The sequence below is a fragment of the Hyaena hyaena genome, unplaced genomic scaffold, assembly GCF_003009895.1.
Source record: "Hyaena hyaena isolate Hyena2069 unplaced genomic scaffold, ASM300989v1 scaffold_1444, whole genome shotgun sequence".
In the NCBI taxonomy this organism is placed as follows: Eukaryota; Metazoa; Chordata; class Mammalia; order Carnivora; family Hyaenidae; genus Hyaena; species Hyaena hyaena.
Window position 1 is genome coordinate 222,201 of NW_024082073.1, and position 13,864 is coordinate 236,064.

Here is a 13,864-nt window from a genome sequence, read left to right on the forward strand (position 1 = left end):
TGGAGCCTGCTTCAGATTCTGTATCTCCCTCTCTCTCTGCTCTTCCCTGGCTCGTGCTGTCTCTCTGTTACTCTCTCTTTCTCTCTCTCTCTCAAAAATAAATAAATATGAGGGAAAAAAAAGCATCACATGCCACTTCCAGTATAAATGGTCTTCTAGTTCCATAACTCTCAACTCTAAGCCTTCGGTGTCTGCTGTCCCTGTGTCTATCCCTGTCTCTCCTCCCACTCTACTCCTTATAGCCACATAAATCCACATACAAAATAATATGTTTCCCCACCTCCTAACAATACTACCATGCTTAGGAATATGAAGGGGGGGGGGTGGAGAATGACCAAATAAAAATCAGAGTTCGAAAGAAAAAAGCCCAAAAGTGGCTGGAGTTCAAGTGGACCCCTGTAAGGTCCGAAGTCCTGGACTGAGCCACATTCAGGCCTGTGAGCTGGGCTTCAGGAGGATTGTAGCCAGTGATGTGCTAGTGAATGTGCAGCAACTGTCTTCGAGGGTTCTGTTTGTGCATTTGCTGATTCCTGATGTGTAGATACTCCCACTACAGCTGATTTTGAACCGCCCAAATGATGGTGACAAAATTTAACACTTGGCTCTCACAGGTCCGGACTAACAGTCCTCAGTGCACCAATTGCAGCTCTTCTTAGGCCTGACACACTGGGGTTAGAATGAGCTTGAAAATTGCAGCTTTGGTTTAACTCGGAAAAATGTAAAAGAGTGAGGTCTCTGTTCTAGAGAAATCCCACTTTCATAGAAGCTAAAACAGTGAGTAAGAGCAAATATTTTGAAATCAGAAAGATTTATTAGCTTTATGTTCATCATATATTAGTTATATGATACTGAGCATATTATTTAACTTTTTTACTAAGGTAAGATTTACAACATCACATAAAACTCACCATCTTAACTCTTTACAGTGTGTAATTTAGTGACCTTCAGTGCATTACAATGCTGTGCAATCATCACCACCATCTAATTCCAGAACATTTTCATCACCTCATGTGGGAGCCCGAGAGTGACCACAAGAAAGCGTGGTTAGGGATGTGGGGATGTGCCTGCACACGGGGCTCCCTGCCTGGGCAAAGCATGCCTGCAAACAGGATGCTCTGCCAGGAGGCCTGCACACAATATCCAAGGTTAATGATCTGCTCGCAAACAAGGGAACATGTCCTCCTTAGAAGTAAGGAGAAGGCTGGAATTGTGGGCAGGCCTCTTAGTAAACATGTTGTGGTCGCTTCCTCCCTTTGCTCCCCCCTGTCCTTGAAATGTGTTTGGCTACTTGCCCTTAATTGGTAAAGGAATGCATCTTGTAGATTTCAGTTTGTATCCAGTTACCGGGGTATAAAATAAACCGCAAGAGGGGCTTGCGTAGAATTGTTCCTCCCGCCGGAGTTGTGTCTATGTCTGTCTTTTGTGTGTGTCTTGTTTTTGTGTCATTTCATCTGCAACACCTCAAAAGGAAACCATGTTCTCACTAAGCAGATACTCTTTATTTCACCTTCCCCCAGTCACTTCGCCACTACTAACTGACTTTCTGTCTCTATGGATTTGGCTATCCTGGACTTTTGACATAAATGGAATCACACAATACAGAATAGCCTTCTGTGTCTGGCTACTGTCACTTAACATGGTGTTTTCCAGGTTCATCTGTGTTATATTATGTATCAGAACTTCATTCCTTTTTATGGCTGATAAAGACCCCATTGTTTAGATTGAATATATTTGTTTTATCCATTCATCAGTTGATGTGCACTGAAATGAGTTATTTCTATTTGGGGGGCTATTATAAATAATGCTGCTATAACATTTATTTACATGTTTTGGGTTAAACATCTGTTTTCAATTCTTTTTGGTATATACCTAACAGTAGGTCTGGCTCATTTGATAATTCTACATTTATCCTTTTGAGGAACTGCTAATCTGTGTTCTACAGAGGCTGCACCATTTTACATTCTCACTAGCAATGCATCAGGGTTCTAATTTCTCCACATCCTCACCAACACATGTTATTTCCCATTTTTAAAAAATTACAGTTTTCCTGGTGGGTGTGAAATAGAACGATAAGAAGGGATTGAAAAATTATTTCCTTTCAGTCCCTTTCCTACCCAAGTGCATGCTTAGCTTCAGATTCCAGAGGAAATAGCATGTGTGAAAGTCCAGAAGGACGGAGAATATAGTTTGAAAAAGCATAAGACATAAAGGGTGATTGTAGCATAAGGGGCATGTTAAGAGGAAAGGGGAGAGGAAAGGGGAGAGGAAAGGGGAGAGGTGGGTCAGTGAGCACTGGTTAGCACCAACAATGCTATAAAAGATTTTGAAGATATATTAGGGCATCTGAATTTTTCTTCCAAGCAAAATGGATAACTCAAATGATTTTTGTTTTTGAGAGCATGCTCATGTGCACAAGAGCATGAATGGAGGGTGGGTGGTGGGGATGAAAGAAGTGTGGGGAGAGAATCCCAAGCAGGCTCTGTGCTGACACAGGGCTTGATCCCACAAACCATGAGATCATGACCCGAGTAGAAACCAAGAGTTGGTCACTTAACTGAATAAGTCACCCAGGTGATCTTTGAATGATTTTTAAGTGGAGGATTGATCTGATCTAATTGGGGTTTAGTAAGAATGTTCTAGTTTCTGAGTAAAAAATGGATGGGAGAGAGAATAACTTGCAGTTAGCAAATTCTAAATGAGGTTGTTAAAAAGATCCAGGACACACATAGAGAGAGGTGATAATATTTAATGTGAAAGATACAAGTGAATTTAAAGGATATTCAGAAGACATAATCAATAACAAATGAATTTTGGTTCATGTCTATTGTGAAGTTTCAGTTGGATAACCAGAAGTTACCAAATACAAAGTCGCCTATGTGGGATAGAGAAAGAACTGGGAGTAGAGCTTTAGACGTGGGACTTTTCAGCATGCAGATGGTTATTAAATTTATGAGCTTACTGCATGTTAAAGAATCCTATGAATAAAGTGCTATTTTTTATTTTCTTTCCTTTTTAAAAATTGTTTAAAGAGGACATTGAAACAGTATAAAAGTACCAAAGGAAGTGTAACTCTATTTTGCATTTATGTTTTTGATTGTAGAAAATTGGGATATTCTCATCTGATGTCTGCCATTTTCGAGAGACTTGAAAAATCCTTACCTTTCTTCCTATAATTCTACCAATGCTTTTCTCCAACAAAATTAAGGTCTCGAAACTCATGGGAACTGAATCCACATTGGAGGACTTCCAGCTACTGAATTACATAAGAAATTCTATTAAATCAATATGATTACTTGACTTTTCGTAATTTTTTCTCTCCATGTTCTCAGCCCGGGGTCACTTCATCCCTTTAGAAAAGAGTAGGAGGATGACCTTTTCCCTGATCTGCTTGGTTTTTACACCATAAATGATGGGATTGAGTGCAGGAGGGATTGCCACATAGAGGTTGGCAAACATGATGTGAAAGGTGCGAGGGATATTGTGGCCGAAGCGATGAGTGAGGACAGAGAACATGGCTGGTGCGTAGAATATGAGAATGACACAGACATGGGAACCGCAGGTGCTGAGGGTTTTCTGGCGGGCATCTCTGGATGGAAGATGGAAAACAGCTTGAAGGATGAGAATGTAGGAAACACCAATGAGGACCAGGTCTGAGATAATAGTCATTACAGGCACAGCAAAACCATACCAGATGTTGATGGAGATGTCAGCACAGGAGAGTCGAGCCACACCTATGTGCTCACAGTATGTGTGAGGGATGATACGTGCCTTGCAGAAGGGCAAACGCTTCACCAGGAAAACAACGGGCAAAATGACACCAAGGCTCCGACCAACAATACCCATCATGATCTTGATAATTGTCTTTGGTGTCAGAACACTTGTGTATCTCAAAGGGCAGCAAATAGCCATGTAACGATCAAAAGCCATTCCCAACAAAATGGCGGAGTCCAGAAAAAAGCTGAAGTGAAGAAAGAACAACTGGGTAAGGCAGCCAGGAAAAGTGATTTTCTGAGCTTTCAACCAGAATATGCCAAGTGTTTTGGGGACACACGTGGTGCATAATACAAGGTCTGCAGAGGCCAACATGGAGAGAAAGAAGAACATGGGTTCGTGGAGGTTGTGGTCCATAGTGATGAGGTAAAGAAGGATGCCATTACTGGCAACGGCCACCAGGTAGATAACGAAGAAAGGAATTCCAATCCAGATGTGGAATTGCTCTAGCCCTGGGATCCCCACCAAAATGAAAAAGCCTGGGTTGAAACTTGTCAGATTCATTGTGGCCATCGTGGTCATTGTTATTCCTTGAAGACAAAATATAATCTTTTTTCCTAGAACTGAGTAGCCATGAACGCCCTTTAAGTCTTTCCCAGAACTAAGATCCTTTAGTTCCCATCGCATAATAAACACAAAGGCAAACACAACCTATCTCCTGTCACAATCTCTGTAGCATTTATCAAAGGCTTCCAAGAGACATCAATTACACCAATAATTCAATTTCTATAGACATTACCAGAATGGTATTGTTACTATATTAGTACTACATCCCACCAGATCCATGACCTGGGATCATTACTGGCCCCTTATTGTCGACTAAAGTTCAAGTTCAGTCTGAGATTTCTCAAAGATGTAATTAATGAAAATCCTATGTGGAATAAGTCTCAACAATAGCTTACTGAGGTATCCATTCAAAGAAATAACAGGGGTCAGGTGCAAATTGGCAAATCTGCATTCTTTATTGCCAGTGCATCATTAGGACCCCAGCGAGGCAGTCTACTACTGCATAGTTGCCCCACTTCTTCAATATCTGGGGGAAAGTTTCTACCTAAAATTCTTCTGTCAATTCATCAACAATTCTCCACAACTCCTTATTTTTGCACCTGCCAACTGCCTGAGCAGCTACCTCACTTTGTCATCACATCATTCTCCCACCACTGGAGCATTATGATCTAAAGGTTGACTGGGGCTCTTCTTCCTCCTTCAGTTCCTATGTTTCATCTGCCAACTCTTCTGATCCTCTTTGAAATCCCTGTTTGATCTGCCTACTCCACTTCTTCTCCACTTCCTCACCTGCTCAAATCATTAATCACCAATAGGAGCCATGCAGTAAGACTTCCCATTCTTTCAGTATCATGCAAGCCTTTTTCTTCATCTCATGCTGCCAGAATGCTCTCTTAAAATATGAAAGTCTTAAGACACTCGCAACCTTGTTTAAAAATTTGTAATTGCCCCCATTGCACCTACAGAACATATTTTATCTCCTGCTTGGGAGTCAATAGTTTCCTTACATATTTTAGTTCTACCTATGTGAATGTGTCTTTCATTCTTCCCTACAAGGCATCCATATAGGCCTCCATAGATTTCTCCATAATTCCTTCATCTCATTGCTTGGATTGCTGCTTTTTCCATCAGTGCAATATTGTCTTTTCTCAACATGTGTAAATTCTATTCATTGTTCCTGATCCTTACAAACACTAATGTCTCCAGGAAACTTTCTCCAGTAATCCTGAACCATGCAGTCCATTCCCTTGCTGATAAAATCACAGCTCTTAATCATTTTACCGAACAAACAATCAAATGGCTATATTGAATTTTACTTGATTTTCCTGGATTCTCTTTCCTAGATATGTGGGCATCCTCTGTTAATGATTGGGAATTCCTCTCGAGGACAAATTTTCTGTTCCCATGTGTCTCTCCCAGAGTAAAAGGAGGCAAGAATAACCATTCATATAATGGAGTAAAAGTGTTATTTCATTGTTTACTTACTTTTTCACTGTGTCCTATTTGGGCCAGAAAATATTGAATATATATATATTCAATATATATATATATCTGTGTGTACACACACACACAAACACACACACACACACACACAAATACCCCTGGCTTATTATTGTTTCCACCATCTTCAAAGACAATAAATGTAGATTGAGTGTTTCTCAAATCTCATGATTCTAACCTCTGTAGTCACATCTGTCTCTCTGATTCTGAACTTTTCTATCTCCCTCTTCTAATTATAAGACCACTGCAACTACATCAGAATCACTCAGATATTCCAATATAATATCCCTATTTTAAAGTCAAGTGATTAGCCACCATAAATCTCCTTTGACATATAAATAACCTATGAGCGGGGGCTAGGGGTTAGGGTATGCATATTTTTGCAGGATCATTCATTAATCTAGCTACCATGACTTTTCCTGGATCTTCCCCATCTGTCTCCCCACATCCCCTACCACCATTACCACTATCAGATAATACTCACAGACACCTTATTCTGAGGTTAGAAAGCCACTAAAGGGCTTGCAGAGGATAGGTCCAAGATGAGAACAGAAAGGTGCAGGAGGTTACACCATTGGGGAGAACATATAAAAAGAAAGAAGTGTAGCTGGATGAGAGGTGAGGCATGGGAACAAAGAAATGTAATTCCAGCCAGGAAAGGCAGACACACTTGCACAGTGGAACTTTTTATTTCTCATTGATTTTCTCAGGGGATGGAAAGACTTTTCAAAGAGAGGGCTCTGAAATCTTGGGGGACTCCAAGGACTCCAGTCAACAGTCAGTACTATTAGTATTAGTGTGTAAATGTTTACATTAATGTTTTCCTGGTCTAGAAATGACATCGTACATAAACATGCTTTGATTCAGGGTTTTGGACACAGGGGAGAAACCAGAAAGTGCTAGAATTCTTGTGTAGACTAGTCATATACAGATATTAAAAAAGTAATTTTTGAAAGAAAAACAATTTAAAGTAGCTAGGCTCCTGGTTCTGACTTGGGAGAATGGTGTGATAATAACCTTTTAAATTCTGGATCCCATTTATGTGAATGTTTGGAGAAAAGACAGTGGACTGGTTAAGGATACGGGTAAGTTCTGATGATTTGGTTGTAGATATGAGCATTGCCTTTTAGCTCATTGAATGGGGCTTTCTGGTTGCTAGTTGTAACTGCATTGTAACATAGACTGGAGAAACGGACTTCTGAGCAAGAGGAGTTAAACTTTTGCATAAATCTTTGCAGACTGTCTCATGTTTACCATAGGGCTGGAGATGTATCATTAACATTCACATGCTTATGGAAGAAACCTTAAAGTTATTCTTTTTTTTTTAATACTTTTATTTATTTCTAGGAGAGAGAGAGAGAGAGAGACCGTGTGAGCAGGGGAGGGTCAGAGAGAGAGGGAGATACAGACCCTGAAATAGGCTCCAAGCTCTGAGCTGGCAGTCAGCACAGAGCCTGACGTGGGGCTCAAACCCACGAACCGCGAGATCATGACCTAAGCGAAAGTTGGACACTTAACCAGCTAAGTCACCCAAAGTTATTCTTGAAACCACTTTTTTCTCTCACATCCCTTGTTTTCTTTCATTTTATTGATTGTTTTAAATGCCTTGCTAAAAAGAAGTACCTCAAGTCTTAGTGTCTTACGATGACCTTTCACACTTGAATTGTCTTGTGTAACAGTATAATAAATCTATAAGGAAGAGCAAGCTTTGTATACTACAGACAGAGCTGAAGACACATTGTAATTTTGTGATGGTAACTAAGCTTTCCATTTCACTGAATCAGATAAAAATAAGTTCAGAATATCTCCAGGGAAAATACACCAACTATTAAAGGTTGCATGCTGACTAGCTTAGTGTATCTATTGTGGCTGAGAAAAATGGGTAAAGTAACCTCCTGCTTCCCTAAAAATATATTCTTTTGACTCTGCTGTGTCCCTGAGCTCTTGCAGATCTTTCAGCAACTTACATGAAATTGACTTTCTCTAATTTCAACAGGTCAGAGTGGAAATTCTGTTGCAAAAAATCAAGTTGAGCACACAGGGACCCTTTCTTTCCAACTATATAGAAAAAGAAATTTAACATTTTAAAATAAAAACACATGGTATACATAAAAATTCCGTTTTTAAAAATCAACGTAAAATAGTAACACACTGAAACGTTTTAAAACTAAACTGCTGTATCCAAGAAGAGCCTAAGGAGGCATGAAAAATCAATATAGTGAGGTTTTCTGGACAGGATTCTGGCACAGAAGAAGGACGTCAATTAAATCTAGAGAAATCTACAATGGGTGCTTGTACTAAATTGTCTTGTCTCTGACCCAGGATTCTTGTGTCTTCTACCAGCCACCATGAAATGGATAACTTGTTAGTTTGCAAGTAGAGGAAAATTTCATACTCCTCACAGTTCTTGACATAGACAATTTGGGAATATAAAATAAATATACTCAGAGCAGAAAACCAGCTAAACAAAATATCCCTAAGAAACAACAACTCACAGATATAAAAACTATCTTTACTATTGTCTGTCCTCTTTATTAAGCCATCAAGATTATAATTCTTTGGAATACACTAATGTAATTATAAAATGACTTGTTGAAAATGGAGTAGCTATATGCCATTCAAAATGCTATATCACAATAAGTAGTGTTAAGTTACAGTTTTTTCCTTTTTTAGTTTTTAAAAATGTTTATTTATTTTGAGAGGGAAGGAGCAGGGGAGGGGCAGGGAGGGAGGGAGAGAGAGAATCCCAAGCAGGCTCCACACTGTCAGTGCAAGCCCGATGTGGGTCTTGAATTCACAAACCCTGAGATCATGACCTGAGCCAAAGCCAAGAGTCTGATGCTTAACTGACTGAGCCACCCAGGTGCCCCTTGAGTTACAACTCTTTCTGACAAACATGAGTTATTTCCTGAACTTACAAAACATGTAGTAAATGCCCAAAAGATGTTTATTATTATTGGCTCTTGTATATAATAAAGAATATATGTATGTATATGTAGGATACATATATGTATATACAGGCTCTTGCCACTTTGATTCAACAGTGTAATGGAGGTCTTAGCCAAGGAAAGTAGGCAAGAATAAAAAGTAAAAGGCATCTAGATTGGAAGAAAATAAGTAAAACTATCTCAATTTATAGATGACATGAACTTGATATAGAAATTCCTAAGGAATCCACTAAAAAATAACTATTAGAAGTAGTATATGAGTTCAGCAAGGTTATAGATCAATATACAATATTTAAGATCAATATACAAAAATTGCTATACTTCTATTCATTAGTAATGAACAATCTAATAACAAATTAGAAAAGTGATTCAATTTATAAGAACATCGCAAATAATAAAATACTTAGGAAGAAGTTTAAGTATAAATTTTATCCTCTGAAAAATAGAAAATATCGTTGAAAAGAGGACCATAGGGGAAGGGAAGGGGGAAAAATAGTTAAGGAGAGGGAGGGAGACAAACCACAAGAGACTCTTAAATACTGAGAACAAACTGAGGATTGATGGCGGGTGGGGGAGAAGGGAAAATGGGTGATGGGCACGGAGGAGGGCACTTGCTGGGATGAGCACTGGGTGTTATATGGAAACCAACTTGACAATAAATTATATTTTTAAAAATGTAACTTTTTATGGTGACAGATGGTAAATAAACAATGTGTTGATCATTTTACAATGTATACAAATAGCAAATCATTATGTTGTATGTCCGAAACTAATGTAATGTTTTATCTCAATTATGCTTCAACAAAAAATAAAATAAATACAAATTAAAAAAGAAAATATTGTTGAAAAATATTAAAGGAGATCTAAGTAAATGGGAAAATTTCCCATGCTCATGGATAGAAAACTCAATATTGTGAAGATGACAATACTTCCTAAACTGATCTGCAGATTCAACTCAATCCCTACCAGAACCATGGCAGAATTCCTCATAGATATTAACAAACTTGGGGGCACCTGGGTGGCTCAGTCAACTGGGCATCCAACTCCGGCTCAGGTCATGATCTCACGGTTTGTGGGTTTGAGCCCCGCATCGGGCTCCTTGCTGACAGTGCATAGCCTGCTTGGGATTCTCTCTCTCCCTCTCTTTCTGCCCCTCCCCGGCTTGTACTTTCTATCTCTAAATAAATAAAAAAATAAACAACAATAAAAAAGAAAATTAACCAACTCATTCTAAAATCCATATGGAGTCACAAGAGATGCAGAAGAGCCAGATCAATCCTAAAAGAATAAAACAGGACGACTCATACTTCCTGATTTTAAAACTTATTATAAAGTCACTTATTATAAAATCATCAAGGTGTGGTGCTAGTGCAATAATAGATATTTCAACCAATGGAAACTTCATCTTTCACATTCATTGTCTTGGCACTCAAAAAATCATAAACACACATGGACACACATGTGTGCACATCACATTCATTTCGGTCCCAACTGGAATCTGACTCTTTGTGAAGCCTCCCCTAACTTTACCAGGCAGAATTGTTCTTGTGGCCTGTGGATTCCATAGCATTTTGTACCCACCACGTTACTGTAATTACTGGTACCTGCTCATGGTAAGAGGACATGACTCCCTTACCTATTGACCTGAAATGGTTGCCAAAAAAGGGATCAATCTTGTCAAATTTTTTAATGAGCAAGAGTAGGGACAAGAATTCTTATATATTTTCCTTCAGGATGATATATAAATGCAATAGATTTTTAAGGGCAGGAAAGGAGTGAAAAGAAAGCAGGAAGGTTAAAAAGAAGCAGAGATTTGAAGGCAGACACTAGGCAGATAACGAATGAAAGAAGCCCAAGAGGAAAACCGCCTTAAGGAAGGCAAAATGTTGAGAGGAAGAGAGAGGAGAGAGGGGGTTGAAGGCATAGAAGAAAATTAGTATTGAAATGGGAAATGGAAAAACAAGTTCAAAGGAAGCTCTCACGATAAGAGTCAATGAGTTGGTGCTGACCACCACTGCCCACCCCCTAAGATGCTCAGAGTGTCTGTCAATAGATTTCTTCTCTCTGGCTCTATGCTAGAGCATGTCCTTGCCTCCCTTAGATCCTTGTGTTGAACAGAAGCATATTGGCCTAAATGGCAGGGGAGAGGTTTGAAATTAAGGGAAGACAGGGGACACCAAGGGAGGAGAATCCCCATTCCCAAAGGAGAAGAGGAAACAAACACCATATGGAGCAAGGCCCAAGATTCAACTCTATATGTGGAGGAAGCCTGACCTGTGTATGAAATGTTGAATTGAGAAACTGTGATTCTGAAAAGGAGGCCTCAGGGAAGTAAGTCTGGATCACACATATCAGGATGGAGAGGCAGTGATTAATATGGAGGAACAAGATAAATAACAATATTCAAGGAGAGGTGAAGGGGAAGAATGGGTCAGGTCACTGAAGTGAATTTTGTTCTCCCGTGGAGTGAGGTGAGAAGAGCAGTTTGAAGGGTCACTTTACAGGTGAGGACATGAGACTGATGAGCAAATGACCCTTGGCCTGTAAGGAGGATGCAAGAATCATGAATTGCACACAGTTCTATCCTCAGACATTGAGAAACAATGGGGAAATGTTATTTTACTGCAGTTGTGGGGGGGAGCATTTATAAAGAATAAAATTCCTGAATGGAGCTGTCAGGTAAAGGATTCAAAAACAAGTGGGGATAGGAATTCACTGGAAGAGAAAGAACACTTGTTTTGGTCATTTCCCCAAAGCAGAGTGAAGCAAAAATGAGAGGTCAAGAGAACTGGGCTCCAAGTAGTAGTGGGAGGGGGGGTGCTGAAAACAGGAGCTGCCGGAGAGAAAACTTTAAGTGGGACTCGGGGATGCTGCCCAGTTTGGGGGTGCAGGAACATCAAGGGTGCCTGAAATGGAGTGAAACGCAAGTCCCGTGGATTAGCGATAGGGAGGTACTGTGAGAAAAGGCTGCCTTGGAGGTTGACTATCTAGGAGGAGAACTGAAGCTGGAGAAGAAAAGTTTGCACAGGGGCCGATGGGACCCACGGAGGCGGGAGCAGGTAGTGGAGGATGCGCGTGGTGAGTGGTGCTGTGGGAAGAATAAGTGTAAAAGGCAGAGGCTACAGACATGAAGTCACTGTGAGGACAGAGGATCTGGGATTACAAACCCATAATTTTTATGGCATGAGTGTGTGTCCCTGACAGTGTGAACTTACACGGTGGTGTGAGTGGAAATCTACCTATTGTCTCATTTTTGATAGTATCACCTATACTTCAACTCTATCCCAGACACCAATGAATAAAACGTAGCCCCGACCCTGAAGGAGCTCACAATATATAGGGCTGAAATATTTCAACGTGCTGAGTGGAGAGAGAGGTCATTGCAGGGGAACGTAGGTGCACAGAGGAAGCACATAGCCTGGCCTTGAGGGATGAGGAAAGTCTTTCCAAATGAGAAATATAAACTGGGTAAATAAAAGTGAGGATGGAGGTAGAGGAAGCAAAATGTAAATTCAGAGGCATGCATTTGATCCAGTATTAGCAGAGCAAGTGGGCAACATATTTGTGACAATCATTCAGGCAGAGGGAAATTAATATCTTAATTTAATAATTAAGAAATATTTATCTTTAGGAAACATGGGTTATGTATGGAGTCTAGTTTAGAGACTGGAAGGACTGCAGACTAATTGGGGGGAGGATGTGGATAAGTGGATCTGTATCTTGGAAAACAATACAGACGGCAAATACAGATTTGGGAGGTACTAGCACAGGCAGGCTAAATGAAACTAAGGCAGCAGACCAGACTGACCAGGGCAGGTGGGCAGTAAGGAGAGGTTAGAGACACCTGATAGCAAATACCACCAATAAACCATCGTGCTGGGACGGAGTTACCCTTAATATGGACTGGAAAGGAAGACCAGGAGACTTTAGAAGAACCAGTGGAGGACAGAGAAATCAAAGCCTTAAGAGATATGTGTGGAAGGACTGACTTACAATGTTTATTTATTTCTAAGAGACAGAAAGAGACAGAGCATGAGAAGGGAAGGGGCAGAGAGAGAGGGAGACAAAGAATCCGAAGCGGGTTCCAGGCTCTGAACTGTCAACACAGAGCCCAACACGGGGCTGAAAGTTGTGAACTGCTGCGTCTTATTCGCTAGTGTCTGGGATAGAGTTGATATGTAGTGAATACTAACAAAAACGAGAGAATAGGAATGTTTCCACTCACACTCACACCTGAGCCAAAATCAGATGCTTAATCGATTGAGCCACCCAGGTGCCCCTGGAAGAACTGACTTTGAAGAAAGGAAGAAAGACAGAACAGTAAGTAGTGGGGAAGATTAGTAGAATAAGATATTTTTATGACAGCTGTTGTTATTTTTTTTGTTTTCAAGGTTATAAAGATTTGAATGTTTATAAATACAAAAGATCCAAGAAGGAAGATCCAAGAATTTAGGAGAAACTGAAGATATAGAAGAGAGGGGATAATTGGCGGAACAAAGTCTCTGAGGAGGTAGGAAAGAGGGGATTCAGAGAATAGATGGGAAAATTATTCTTTTAGAGATACATACATACATACTTACACGCATATGCACATATGTATACATATGCACACGTGCAAGTATACGTGTGTGTGTTTATCCAGCTGGTTTTAAAAATAATTTAAGACCACACACAAAAAAGTAACTATGGGAGGTGAAAGGTAAGTTAATTAACTTGATTGTGGCAAAAACTTCACAATGTACATGTCATTCTAAATCACCACATTGTACACCTTAAATATACACAATTTTTTATTTGCCTATTATTCAAATAAATTAAATTTTAAAAAGCAAACTAAAGATTTATTTTGAGAAAACTGACATCTTAACAATCATTTGAGTCCTCCGATTTGTATACATGGTGTACATCTCCATCTTTTTATGTTTTAAAAAAACCTCGGCAGTACTTTGCAGCTTTCCGTGTAGAAGCTTTGCACATTTCAGTTATGTTTATTTTTAAGCATGTGATTTGTTAATATACATTTTGTATGCTTTTATGTTTATATTGTAATGGAACTTTTAAAATATAATTTTCCAGTTGTTCTGTCAGTATAGAAAATCACAAGTGATTTATATTGTCTCTAAATAAATCAGTAAAAT

General features: G+C 39.5%; 1 protein-coding gene across 1 annotated transcript; it reads right to left on the bottom strand.

Annotated features, from left to right (window-relative positions):
- Positions 1 to 3,336: 3,336 nt before the first annotated feature.
- On the bottom strand, positions 3,337 to 4,293 carry LOC120225597 (olfactory receptor 52H1-like). The gene has a single exon (XM_039223787.1). It carries the CDS (start codon positions 4,291 to 4,293, stop codon positions 3,337 to 3,339), a length of 957 nt encoding a protein of 318 aa, XP_039079718.1.
- Positions 4,294 to 13,864: the final 9,571 nt, after the last annotated feature.